General features: G+C 54.3%; 2 protein-coding genes across 17 annotated transcripts in view; both read left to right on the forward strand.

Annotated features, from left to right (window-relative positions):
- Positions 1-977: 977 nt before the first annotated feature.
- Positions 978-8,188, forward strand: CDHR4 (cadherin related family member 4). Of its 10 annotated transcripts, none has more exons than XR_014295568.1 (19): positions 978-1,050; positions 1,403-1,587; positions 1,711-1,873; positions 1,953-2,035; positions 2,543-2,653; positions 3,292-3,395; positions 3,590-3,726; positions 4,007-4,190; positions 4,293-4,446; positions 4,693-4,786; positions 5,062-5,265; positions 5,346-5,485; positions 5,720-5,870; positions 5,951-6,073; positions 6,413-6,555; positions 7,044-7,100; positions 7,202-7,289; positions 7,516-7,546; positions 8,051-8,076. XR_014295568.1 is itself a non-coding variant. In XM_082639231.1 (19 exons), the coding sequence occupies exons 1-19, from the start codon at positions 1,002-1,004 to the stop codon at positions 8,104-8,106; spliced, it is 2,355 nt and encodes a 784-aa protein (XP_082495357.1). In that variant the 5' UTR covers positions 978-1,001; the 3' UTR covers positions 8,107-8,188. The 10 variants fall into 10 exon arrangements, 8 of the variants coding, with proteins under 8 accessions (XP_082495357.1, XP_082495358.1, XP_082495354.1 ...); XR_014295569.1 differs by having other exon boundaries at positions 6,413-6,477; XM_082639231.1 differs by having other exon boundaries at positions 5,951-6,171; positions 8,051-8,188.
- A 1,933-nt stretch (positions 8,189-10,121) lies between these two features.
- Positions 10,122-13,363, forward strand: part of IP6K1 (inositol hexakisphosphate kinase 1) — a 76,856-nt gene continuing 73,614 nt past the window's right edge. For 3 of the 7 annotated variants that reach the window (XM_082639629.1, XM_082639632.1, XM_082639633.1), the window contains exon 1: positions 10,313-10,623. Coding sequence is in view for 1 of the 7 variants with exons in the window: in XM_082639633.1 (XP_082495759.1) it covers positions 10,611-10,623 (13 nt within the window). In the remaining 6 variants the exon portion in view is untranslated. The other 4 variants (XM_082639635.1, XM_082639636.1, XM_082639634.1 and 1 more) reach the window with 3 other exon arrangements.

Below are 13,363 nucleotides of genomic sequence, written 5' to 3' on the forward strand. Positions count from 1 at the left end.
TATAATGTAAATAAAATGAACAGACAACTCTCAAAGGTACGGCACTATAAATGTTAAAATCTGTAGACACCTGTGCAACTGTCACCCAGATCAAGATATAGAATATCACCAGCCACTCCAGGAGGCCACTTTTTGCCCCCTCCAATTGATACCCACAAAAGTAACCACCATTTTTATTTCTATCACTAAGGATACCTTTTGTTTGTTGAACGTACACAGGTTTTGAGAGATTTTGTTGATGGTTGGGCTCAGGTTTTATAGGCAGATAACGTTCTTTCCTTTTTTTTCTTTTTTTTGTTTGGCTGTGTTGGGTCTTCATTGCTGCAGTGAGCAGGGGCTACTCTTTGTTGTGGTGTGCAGGCTTTGCAGTGGCTTCTCTTGTTGTGGAGCATGGGCTCTAGGCGCGCGGGCTTCAGTAGTTGTGGCACGCAGGTTCAGTAGTTGTGGCTCATGGGCTCTAGAGCACAGGCTCAGTAGTTGTGGTGCACAGGCTTAGTTGCTCCGTGGCATGTGGGAGCTTCCCAGACCAGGGATCGAACCCGTGTCCCCTGCATTGTCAGGTGGATTCTTAACCGCTGCATGACCAGGGAAGTCCCTAGGCAGATAATGTTCTAATGGGAGTGGGCAGCTGGAGTTCAGACTCTGTGGGGTAGCAGGTCCTGGGCCCAGTTTTCCTGGGTTCTGTGCTTGCTCTGTCTCCAAGGACTGCATGACCAAGACTTCCTTGAGCCTCAGTTTCCCTATCTGAAGCTTGATCCTTCTCCCCTCACATCTCCTTTGAATTCTAGTAATAAATAGAATTCATTGGGAGCAGTGAAAAAAATGGAGTTTTCCAGGCCTCTTGATGACTGTAGAGTCTAGAGCTCAGTCACCAGGGCTGGGCAGGGCTAGGATCTTGGAGGCCCAGCTTTGTTTGAGCAACTGACCTGGCAACGGGGTGGGCCTGACAAACACTTCTGGTTTTCTGTAGTCTCCTCTGCTGTCTGTATCTTCAGGCCACTATGGTGCTGCTGAGGCCCCTGGTGCTTCTTCTTGCTCTGGTTGTCTCTGGTGAGGAGCTGGTGGGTGGGGGAAGTCCAGTTCTCACCCCCTGACTCCACAGTGGAGTCCTGATCCCTCTCAGATAAGCTACCATGGAGGACAGGGGCTGGGTGGAGCCAGGAAAGGGTAAAGATCTGTATCCCCGACCCTCATTCCTTATCTTGGCTGCTTCCTCGACCGAGTTCTCACTCCCAGTCTGTGAAATGAGCTGACCCATGGTTGGATGTGCAGGACAAAGAAGGACTTTTGCTGCTTGTCTCCAGGATGTGGCCAGGCCCTAAGGCAGAAAGGAGGGACTCTGATTGTGTATATGGTTCCATGAGAATGGGGGCCTCCAGCCTGAATCGTCTCTTCCTCACAGACCTCCACTGCCTGCCCTGGTTCATAAATGTCTCTGAGAGCCAGGAACCTGGCACCATCCTTCAGTCTTTCTCCTTCAACTGCTCTTCACACACACCCACCCTGGAGTTGCTCCATGTGCAGCCACCCACCACCTTCTTCAACCCACCTAGCCTAACTAGATGGCAGGGGATCTATGTGGGCAAGGTAGGGTCATGGGCACAACTGGGGACCGTGGGGGAACAAGGACAGACCCTAAATTCACAAAGCCAGAGGTGGCATAGGGGGATGGAGATCCTAGGCCCCACATGGCACTGCCCCTTGCCACAGATGACCTTGAGCAGCTCGGCCCGGCTGGATGCCCTGACAGTGAACCACTATGAGCTGCAACTGCGGTTCACATGTGGCAACCATGTGATGGAGGGACCACTCTCTGTGAATGTGCAGCGGGACCCCAGCCGTATCCAGTGTGCTGGTCGATTTGCCAGCCCAGGTGAGGCCAGGGACAGCAGGCAGGGGGAGTGGGCAGGCATGACCTGAAGAGAACCCCCCATGACCTCCCTTCTGGCCAGCTGGGGAAATCATTCAGGTGCCAGAAACTGTCAAACCTGGGGCCCGGCTGTACACTCTGCTGCTCCCAGGCCAGGGAGCCCAGGTGAGCCCTGCACATGGGCAGTAGTGGTCGGGGGCGGGTAGGATGGAGGGTCGGGGGGAGATGGGGAGACCAAGCCCAGCCCCTGCCTGGCCAAGCATAGCCTGCAGAAGGATTCTTTAGTCTACAGCTGAGCCTCAGCAATGATGCATGTTCTTGGAGAGAGCCACTGAGGGCTGCCCACCCCCAATGACTATGGCTGTTCCCATAGAGACATCTCAGGGGCTGAGTTCTTCTTTAAAGTTCTTCTGTGTGTTCTGAATTCTCCATGAAATTTCTGTATCATTTTTGCAATCCCCCAAAGAAATCTAGATTAAAAACAAAATAATTAGTTTAAAAGCAGAGAGGATTGAGGATCAGGGCCGGGGGGACCCCAGGCTACAGTGGCAGTGGCAGGGTATGGGAGAGTTGAGAGTGGGCAGGTACCTGCTGGGTTGTTGGGGGACTTTGACAGGGATGCTTGGGGCACTGAGGGTTGGGGAAGGGGCCTCAGCATCTCTGTCCTGTCAGATGAGCATCACCAGTGCCCAGGATCCGCCATACTTCCCTGGACCTTTCTCTATCAATGGGCAGGGTTGGCTGCAGGCTCCATCCCAGGGCCTCAAAGGCCAGGCTCAAAAGGTAAGCATGACTTGGGACCTGGAGATATCCATGAATTGGGCATAAAATGGGCAGAGCCACTACCTCCTGGAGGTTTGTTTGTTCCTGACCTCCTCAATCATGCTGCCTTTTCCAGACATAGCCCATACCTGTACCTGCTGCCGCATGCTGGCTGTACTCCCACCTTGGCCTGGTTCTGTGCTGGGCTCTGGAGTTCTAGAAAGAAGAGGGATCCCTGGCTCCAGGAGCCCATGGTGCCCCTTATAGAAAGGAGAAAGTTCTGAGGAGTCACACAGGAAGTGAAAGCTCTGGGTACAGTGCCTAGTGTAGTCTGGAGGAGGTTAGAGAAGTTCCTTCTTTAAAACTTCCACGTCTTAGTGACTGACTCTTAGCAACTCTAAGATGATAATTCACATTGTGAGTGATTCAGATATTACTCTTTTGGGGGCTGTATGCATCCTAAGAGAAGGACTTATGACCCAGAAGAGTGAGACACAAAGGAATATCTATCAGCAGAGTGACAGGTCATAGGGAGGAGTGAATGTTGGGGTTCCTTGTGGAGGTCCTGAGGTGGCGCTGCCTATTTGAAGGGACGACTGGGCACAGATATACGGGTAGATACACACCGTGGTTCCCTTCTTGTTTTGTGTGCACCTCAGGTCTTCCAGCTTCAGATCCTGGTGACCTTTGGACAAGGCCGAAGCTGCTGTGGGATGCTGACAGTGAAAGTTTTGCCTGCTCCCTCCAGCGAGGTCTCCTTCCTGTAAGGCTCCCCTACCCTGGGAACAGTGGGGAAGGCAGGACCTAGCCCCAGGGAATTAGGAGTAGGGTTAAGGTGTGGGGCTGCTTGAGCATCCCCAGCTGGCTCCTGTACCAGGGAAGACCCAGGGGAGGGGTCCGCACACCCCGCCGTGGTGGCGGGAGAAAGTAGGAGCCAGTGCCCCCATTTTGGTCCAGGCAGCAAGCCCAGAATATCACCATCCCGGAGAACCTGGTCCCCGGAAGTAAGGTGGTTCAGGTCCAGGCCCGGGGCTTCGATGTGCGCTACGAAATCCTCTCCCCAGTGCCCTGCCGGCTCTTCTCCATCGGACGCGGTGAGGGGCACGGAGGGCGGGTAAGGGGATGCCTCTGCGGCTGGTCTAGAAGCGACCCGCACTACCTCCTTGCTCTCTTGAGAAACGAGCCTGGTGCCGAGGCAGAAACTGGGGCGAGGTCGCGTTTGGGGGCCCGAAGTTAGAAGCGAGCCTTGGAGGAGGCGGCCAAGTGGTCAGTCTCTGCGCCCTCCCCCGCCAGCGGATCCGTGGGAGGGTGGGAACTGGACTGAGCTGGGGGCGGGGCCGAACTCTGCGTCCCCCGCCCTCCCAACCCGCCCAGTCGACGGAGTGGTCCGGACAACCTCGCCCCTGGAGCTGGCGCAAGCCCCAGACGCCGCGGTCACTAGGCTGCGGGTGAAGGCCTTTGAGCGGCTCCGGCCGTGGGCCAGCGCCGAGCTTGATTTCAGGGTGGACGTGCAGTCGGTCAACCGCTGGCCCCCGCGCTGTACACCAGCGCTGCTGGTGTGAGTATATGGGAGCCTTACCTTGGCTATTGGGTAGAGCCATGGTTCGCCGCCCAGCCCCAGGCCCAGCTCCCGCCCTGCTGCCCTGCCCTCTGCTCTCAGGACTCAAATCCCCGAGACCACGCCTGTGGGCACCGTGCTGAATACCTTCACTTGCACTGACCCGGACTCTCCTGGCTCCACCCTGGACTACCAGCTGCTGTTCCACAGCCCTGCTGGCGCAGCCAGCCTCTGCCTTCAAGACAGAGTCCTGGAGGTGCCCAGTCCCCGACCCCAGACCCATGTGCAGAGTGCTTGGACAGGAAGGGGGGTGGGCCAATGGTCTGCAGGAGCCGAGACCATGAGGGTGAAGGAGATGGTGGTGGAGCCAACCTGCTTTACAGTCTGGAAAACGGAGGGTCAGGGTAGGCTATCTGTGAGTAACCTGGCCTGAGGCAGCCCAGTGTGGCTCAAGGCTCTCCCAGGCCTTGGCTGGGCTTCACCCTCTGGCCCCTCTAACTAGGTGAATGCCACACTGGACTGTGACACTCCTGGTGCCTGCTTTCATCATGCAGCTTCCATCCTGGTGCTTGATAGTGGTCAGCCTCTGATGACCAGTGAGTGACCATGCCCAGGCCTGGACATTCAGGACCGGGTTCTTCTATACCCTTCTTCCTATCCTCAGGATGGGGTCATCTCTCCTCCCTCAGAAACCAGTAGGGCAGCATTGTCTCCACCAAAGACCCCTGGCAGAGGCACATTTCTCCTCTCTGAGACCCCTTGGCAGGGGAGGGCTATTGCCCTTCCTCCTTCCATAGCCTCTACCTCCTTAAGCTGCCAGGGCAGGGCTGGGCAACCCAGGCCAGCTCCCTGACCGCCAAATGCCCTCCAGCTGAGGTGCCAGTACTGGTGATGGTGACACCTGTCAACGAGTTCTCCCCAGCCTGTGTCCCACGCACATTCCGGGTTCGTGAGGATGCAGGGCCCCACGCTCTTCTGGGCTCTGTGGTGGGCAAGGACATGGATTACCCGCACGACAGCATTGAGTACTCCACCCCTGGCGGGTCTGCCACTTTTGCTGTGGACCGTCTCAGCGGTACTCCCACCCCAGGGCTGGGATGGAGGGGCGAAGCCAGAGTTGACTCTGCAAGCTGAGGCAGTGGCCACCCCTTCTAGGGGAGGTTCGCCTCCTGGGGCCTTTGGACTATGAGCTGCAGAAGTTCCACAGGCTCACTGTCCTGCTGACTGACCATAGCCAAGACCAGGACCCCACCTGCCACCGCTCAGGCTCTTGCACCATTACCATTGAGGTGGAGGTAATTGAGCCCCGAAGCCTTGGAAAGAATTGGAAAGAGTTCATATCTCCCTCTGGCCTTCTGCTTTTGCACTCTGCCTCAGGTTCCTCCACTGGTTGGCTGGAGAGGGGTGGGGTCTCACTGTGGAAAGCTTTGGAACCTGTTGCCTGATACCGAGGTTCTGGCTGTGGTGGGAGGAGGCTGAGGGGCTGGCCTGGGGGTTTGGGAGTGGGTGATCTGACTACCTGCCTGCAGGACGTGAACGACCATGCCCCCGAGTGTGAGCCCCCATTTCAGGAGCTCACCATCCACACTCACCTGGGCCGCAGCATGGAGGTGACCAGGGTGTCATGTCGGGTGCCCCAAGAGCCACAGCGTCTGGTTTTCTCCTACAGCATTGTGGGAGGTGAGGGCCAAGGGGACCAGTGGGCTGTGGGGGAGAGGCAGGCCAGCAGTGGTCCCCTTCTTCTGCCACTCTGTTTTCAGGGAATAGTTGGAGCCAATTCAGCCTGCAAGGAGCTGTCCTGGTGCACAACGACCTCATGTTGGGGCCCTCCTGGCCAGAGCAGCCCCATACTTATGAGCTATTGATCCGTGTGGCCGATGCAGGTCCCTCCACCCCCCACCTCAGCACCACAGCCACTGTCATTGTGCATCTAGTTCCCTGGAGGGCCAGCACAGTGGCCACCAGCACCCACAGAGCCACAGTGAGGGGAGTCCTCAGGCCCTTGGTGGGTGGGAAGAAAGGATCTTGGAGGATACAGGGACCTAGTTTTCCAGGTGGAACAATGGGGGAAGGCATTTCGGAGGGAACTGCTGAGTGCAAAGAGCCTGGCAATACAGAAGAGAAATCTGGGGTGTGGGGTGGCCCAGCCCTTGGAGGGCTTTGAAGGCTGGATGATCAGGGCATTTTGGCAGGGCAGTGGTGAAGCTGTGGCCCCATTTCAGGTGACTTCAATGATGACACCCTTGCTTGTGACAAACACGGAGACTTTCTGGCAGCCGGAGCCCTGGTTTGTGGTGGTGCTGACAGTGACCAGTGCCCTTCTCCTCTTGGCTCTGGGCTGGCTCCTCAGCAGGCTCCTGTGGGGGTAGGGTTGCTATCCCTGTACTGACTGCCTCCCCCCAGCCCACTAATGGATGGCATCTGTGATAGCTGGTTTTATCCAAGATTGCCCAAGTTGATGAGCAGACAAACTGATACTCAGGAGGACTGCTCTCCTTCCAGTGGTCATCAGGTTAGAGGCAGAGGTACACTAGGAGAAAGTTGTCTCCATCGCTGGCAGAACCCAGTCTTGGAATGAGATGAGGCCCAGGGCTTTAGAATCTGAGTCTGTCATGCATTGGGCATTTACCCCTATTTCTGACCCCTGCCCTCCATTTGAAACCTGACCTTCCCCTAAGACTCTGAGTTTCTTGTGAGCACAGGACTGAACCCAGGGGTAGGTGGGAGTAACAATGTGGGCACTGCATACAGACATAGGCTATCCCCAATAAAAGGGGCAGATGAATGGTGCTGGTTTCTGGAGTCAGCAGGTCTGCTGCTCTCACTGCTTGGTCCCTCCTCCTGGCATTTTAGGTTGGCCCAGGTGCTACAGGCACCAAGCAAATCAACCCAGGCTCTACTGCTAAAGAGGTAAGCCTCCTTTGCCTACCTCTATGCCTGGAAGTCCATCTCTTAAACTCAGGCTGGGGCCCAGAGCCCTATCCTGTACTCCAGCTCCTACTTTGCCCCAGTATCCAGGGAACTGAGGGGTCCGCTGAGGGGTTCATGGAGGCACCGAGGATGGAGACACCCCAGGCACCCAGCAGTGTCATGAGCCTGGTATGTCAACCTACCATCCTGTGCAGTGGGTACTGAGGCTGCTGCAGAGTGCCCCCCTGCCAAGCCTGCCCCTTTTCCCATGGATGGCTGTCCCTGTGGGAGGGCCCATACCAGCACCATCAGCATGGAGGAGGCAGGTGGGCTCCTGACCCTTCTGGGGGCAGGCCTCCACCTGCTCCCCATGGGCAGGGTTCAACTCATTGCACCCTCTCATTCTTCACCTCAGCAGCATTTTGATGGCAGAGCACAGGACCCCCGTGAGTCCCCCTCTTTCCAAACCATTCTCTACTTGGGCCCACTTTCTTTCCATACCCCATTTCAATATCTCTGCCTCCCACCAGGCATCCACTATCTACTGTTTCCCTGAATGGGGTCTCTTCTCACCCCCACTCACCCCTCAGCCAGTGTTTGCCAAACACCTGGTGAACCTGATCTGGTTCCTGCCCGTGGGGGAAAGGGGGGAAGGTGGTGAGGGAAGAGGCCCCCAAATGCTCCACTGTCACCATGAATTATAGCAGAGTAATCTGGCACTGGGCTTAGGGGAGCTGGTGTCCCGTTTTGGGGAATCGTGGATGCTTCCTGTGCATTTGAGCCAGACCTCAAAGGATGTGCTGAGAAAGGAGGGAGGGGACAAGCTGGATCAAGCAGAGGGAGGGGTTCACACCAAGGGTCCTGGGATACCTTTCCCTGCCCTTAGGGGAGGGAGGCAGTTCTGCTGAAGCCAGCAGTACCCTCCCTCTCCCCTGACCATCTGAGCTCAGGTACAGGCAGAGATTACCTGTTCAACACGCACACAGGAGCCCGGCGCTGGCTCTGAGGCCAAGAAGCTGCATCATATTTGTGGAATTTCTTCTTCACATGATTATGTGTTTTCAAGTTGATTCAATAATAAACAAAATTACAAACAGAAGAGTCCTAGCCTTGTAACTTACATGTGGGAGAAGCTCTGAGATCTGTGCTTCCTCGTTCTCACTTGGAGAATGCCCTGTCTTGTGGGAACATTGTAGGGAGTAGTAAGGTTATTTTTCTTTTAAGAAGGCATTGTACAATGCTCTGAAATGTAAGAAGCTGTTATCCTTGCCAGTGACTGAGGGGGACTGAGGGGGCCTCCAGTTGGCCTTTCCCCTCAGAGGACACCTGCTCTGGCAGCTGGGAAGGGCCCAAGAGCTTCCTTTTCCCACTGAAAGGAGGGCACTGTTCGTTTGAGAGCCCCAGCAACTTCCAGTGCAGTTTGCCAACTGTATGTGGAGGTTTTCTTGAGAAGGATCTGGAGCTTTTGCATTGAGGTGAGGGTTGGTGCAGACTTGAGCACCCTGTGGCATGGGTGGCCATGGAGGGATTGAGCGTAGCCCCCTTTTGAGCAGGTGTTCCCATTTCCTCCTGATCTGTTTCTTCTAGTTCCAGGGCCCTCTGTCCTCCCTGTGCTGAGCTCAGCTGCTGTACATGGCCAGGTGGCCTACAGTAGCCTGCAGGAGGGTGGGCTGTTGGGTGCAGTGCTAGCTCACTCCCCATACCCAGCCTGGCATCAGGTCTCAGGTTACTGCCAGCTCTCCCAGAGGCCCTGCTGTCTTGGTGGAGGCTACCTTTACTGTGGTGTCCCCAGGTTCTCAGTCTTCTCCCCTCTGTCAAGTCTGTGGACTTGAACCATCTTAGGGTACCAGAGGACCTCCCTTACTGAGCCAGTTATGGTACCCCAGGTGGAGGAAGAAGCTGAGTGCCTTCTGTGGGAAAAATATGCTTCACGGTGCTTCCAATAAAGTGAGGGTGTTAGAGTTGGCCTCAGGGCCAGCAACTTGACAGCAGGCCCTTACTGGAAGGGGTTGCAGGTGGATTTTTCCTGAGCACTTTACCCTGCTCTAAGGGCTTATTAAATCCTCATCTCTGAGGAGCTTGATTTTTATCCTCATTCTGCAGGTGGGGCAACCAAGCCTCAATAGTTACAAAACTAGCTAGTCCAGGCACTTGATGTGGGTCAGGCTGTGCGACTGCATCAGATGCCAAGCCCAGGGCTAGGTTCTCTGCATGGTGGGTAACGGTCTTCCCAAGACTCATAGTTGGCCTCGGGGGCAGATCATGACAATCCAGGGCAAAAGATGTTATAAGAACTCAAGACGAGATGCTCTAGGGTAGGAAGAAAGAGTGCCCGCTGTGTGCCAGGGCTTGTGCTGGGGACTGAATTGGGGACTGAACTCCAGGCAGAAGGACGAACGTGGGCAACAGGCCAGGGACTGCTGGGGCAGCACAAAAGGCTGATGAAGGGCAAAGCTAGGGAAGCCGCTGGGAAGAGGGCATTATACACTGGAGCCAGTAAGAGGAGGCACAAAACCCGGTGCTTACATTTCCAGAGGTGGTGTAACCTTGGCCCGGCCTCCCCCTCTGAGCCTCAGTTTCCTCACTAGGGAGGGACAAGTCCTGCCTTCTAGGGTGAGTGATAAAAAAAAAAAAAAGGGATGTAGCACACAGCAAACATTCCCTAAGCATGCGTGGGAGAAGACGCTGCCGGCTGCGCACGGGGGCTGCGCACGGGGGCCGCGCACGCAGAGATACCAAGGGCGCTACGGACTCGGAGTAGCCAGTGAAAGCTCTGCCTCCAGCAACTCCGGCAACGGCGCGCATGCGCCGACCCGTGCCGTCACAGTCACGTGCTGAGGCGTTCGGCACGGGCCGCGTGAGGCAGGGTCTGACTGACAAGCTAGCCGGCCTGTCAGCGGGAGGCACTCGCCTGGGCCTAGGGCAAGCAGGTTGTTGATTGGGGATATTCTGGGCCGGGGGCGGGTTCTTTGCCGTCCAGGTTACTATGACGCCCGGCCCCCGCCCCCTCGGCTGGCCGCCATCTTGTTGTTGATCCGTACCTAGTGGGCAGCGCCGGGAGGTGGTCCGAGCGGCCGGTGTGGGGCCGCTGCTGCGGGGCTCAGCCACTTGCGCTGCCTGCCAGAGGGCGGGTCGAAACCTGGAGGCCCGGGGGGCCCAGCTCCCGTGGGGAGCCGTGGGCGCCCGCTGCCCGGGCCGGCCGGTGAGTGACAGGAGCCGGGCCGAAAGACCGGCCTGACGCCGCGGGGCGGGCGGCGGCGGGCGCGGGGTTGGAGCTGGCGCGCGCAGGGAAGGGGTATCGGCTGAGCATCGCTCGATCGTCCCGACGGGCCGCCCGTGGAGCCTCCTAGATGCTGGTGCCGAGGTCGGAGGACGGCCTCGGGGTGGAGGTCCGAGAGCCCCGCTCCCGAGGTGTAGCGGGAAACTAGTTTCTGTGACTACAGCCCTGGGCTCCGCTGACCCGCAGCGCTGAAACGTGTCCAGTGCCAGCTTGATGCTCTCCGGGGTCTTATGTTGTTCCCAGGTGAGAAACACACGTACCATTTTCTTAGATGTCGCTCCTGCGACTGACTTTCAGTCCGCTTGAGACTAAGACTAGACGAAACAGTCGAAAGCCCCCGCGAACCAGGCAGGCCAGTGTGACGGCCCTGTGATTCTGACAGGCCCTCTGCCCGGCGCCTGCCTTCTGTGCTTCTCGGAGCTCACCGTTTGCTTCTTCCTGAAGGGCCTGGTTAAATGTCCATGATGCCCGAATTTTATTTTGGGACATAATTTCTTTGGTTCTGGACCACCACTCTTTGGAGTTGTGGTAAGGCTCTTTTGGCTCTGGGAGAAAGTGAATATTATGGTGGTGAGTTGATTGATTTTATCTCCTAAAGAGATAATCTGGCAAGTGTAATCAGGAGACAAAGGAAATGTGGGAGTGTATTAGAATCAGAAAAAGAAATGAAACTTCTTTTTTGTCTCGTGAATGCCAAATTAACTTTTAATAGAGTAAATGTATCTTGCGCAATGAAAACAGACCGCCAGCCCCCGCTTCTTGTGAGGGTAGGAGGGTTGGACACGCCGGGCAAGGTGTGCAGGTCTAGGAAGAGTTCTGAGTGCTCCAAAACACATTTCTCTTTCCCTGTGGTCCTTTGGCTTCTCAGCATAGGCTCCTGTATATGGTCTTACAGCAAGCCTGCCTGAGACGACTAAGAAGTCAAGCAGCAGTACTTTGTGGGTTTGTGTCAGGATCTTGTCACCTCGGAATGTGTAATTTTGAAGGAAACTAGCTGTTTGGTCAGGAGATCTTTTTGGAGAAGATGCTGAAACCAGAGGCAGCTGGTGGCCTGTTGCTGTTTCCCTTACTTGTGAGAAGAGAGAGAAGTTGAGTGAGTAGTTTTTAGATATTTCATTACCCTCCCTTGGGCCATTTTTTGAATGTTGAATGAGTTTTGATTTTAGTGAGACTAGTTCCTTGGGCAGTTCTTTACAAGAGAGGAGGGAGATATGAAAATATTAGGAACTTCTCAAAATGGCCTCAGTCTAACTTCCCCTCAGCCCCCCCTCTGATTAACACTTCCTTTAGAAAGTTAAGGCTGCCACAGGGTTAAATTCTCGCTGTTTTCTTTCTTTTTTTTTTTTAAGATTTTTTTTTTTTTGATGTGGACCATTTTTAAAGTCTTTATTGAATTTGTTACAATATTGCTTCCGTTTTCTGTTTTGGTTTTTTGGCTGTGAGGCATGTGGGATCTTAGCTCCCCAACCTGGGATGGAACCCACACCCCCTGCATTGGGAGGCCAAGTCTTAACTATTGGACCACCAGGGAAGTCCCCAGATTCTTGCTGTTTTCTATTAAAACAACCCTAAGTTAGGCTCTTAGTATATTTTGCGTATCTGACCTCTTTGAGATATAGAAAGAGACAGATCCACTCAGTCAACTTCACTACACTAACTTTTGCATGCAATTTTAGGGAGGTCAGGGGGTCCTTTAAAGTCCATTCGTGGTCTAACCCTGTGTTAGAACTGCTGCCCCAAGGAAGTTAAAGAATATCCAAGAACTTTATTGCCTTTGTTTAATTCTTTTACTGCCGCATGAATACTTATGAGTATTGGATGATGCTTGCTTGATTCAGTGTATGTTATTACTCAGAGATAGTTAATAGCAGTACTTCTGTGCTGGGCATTTTTAAGTGCAGATGAGTAGGGATGTTAGAATAGTGGCCCTTCCATCTACTTTAACTTTGTATTTACATAATTCACCTGTAAATGTCAACACTTTTAACTATTATGAGCAACAGACATAATTCACAACTATGGAGATGCTACGCCAAAGTCAAACTGCTGCAGACTTATGGGATGAGATCTGATGTCCTAATGTGGCATTTAAGGTGCTGCTGCCCAGCTGGCCCCAACCCACCTCTTCTGAGTTTGTCCTAACCCCACTAACCAAATGGTTTGGTAAACATTCCATACATGATATTTACTTACACAGATGCTTTTACCAGCTAATCCATTGGCTTTTGCCCCTCTTTGCCTTCAATGTCACTTCTCTTTTCTCCAGAGTCCAGCTCACATCCCTCCTACCTTCTTTGTGAAACACTCCCAAAACATTCCAGTTCTTGGGAATACTCCACTCCCTCTGAACTGCAGTAGTATCATTGCCCTTATTAAAAAACCAAACAAGCAAACAAAAAACACAGTATATACTCTTTTGAGAATAATTGTTTTCTCTGATTAGACCTAACCCCTTTCCTATAGAGATGGTGTTTTTGTGTCTTGTACCTGCATGTAGTAGATAAGGACTAAATGTTTACAAAAATGTGCTAAATTTGTCTGAGTTAGAACACCCTCTAATTAAATAGGGAAATGGAGGGAATGGGCAAGTAGAAATGAGAAATTGGCCATGGATCTCCACCTCCTACCCTGCCTGGAGTGCTTGCACTCTAGCACCTTATGGAGGCCCATCCTCATTCTGCAAGAGGCAGCAGAACTTGCTCAAAGTGCATGATTGAAGCCTGAGAACAGAAAGCAATTCTGCATCTCAGAAGGGGCTATGCGGCTCAACCCGCTTCCTGGCTAAGATGCCACTTTTTTTTTTTTTTTTTTTTTTTTTTTTTTTGCGGTACGCGGTCCTCTCACTGTTGTAGCCCCTCCCGTTGCGGAGCACAGGCTCCAGACGCGCAGGCTCAGCGGCCATGGCTCACGGGCCCAGCCGTTACGCGGCATGTGGGATCCTCCCGGACCGGGGCACGAACCCGTGTCCCCTGCATCGGCAGGC

Source organism: Mesoplodon mirus, assembly GCF_964341445.2.
Source record: "Mesoplodon mirus genome assembly, chromosome: 12".
Lineage (NCBI taxonomy): Eukaryota > Metazoa > Chordata > Mammalia > Artiodactyla > Ziphiidae > Mesoplodon > Mesoplodon mirus.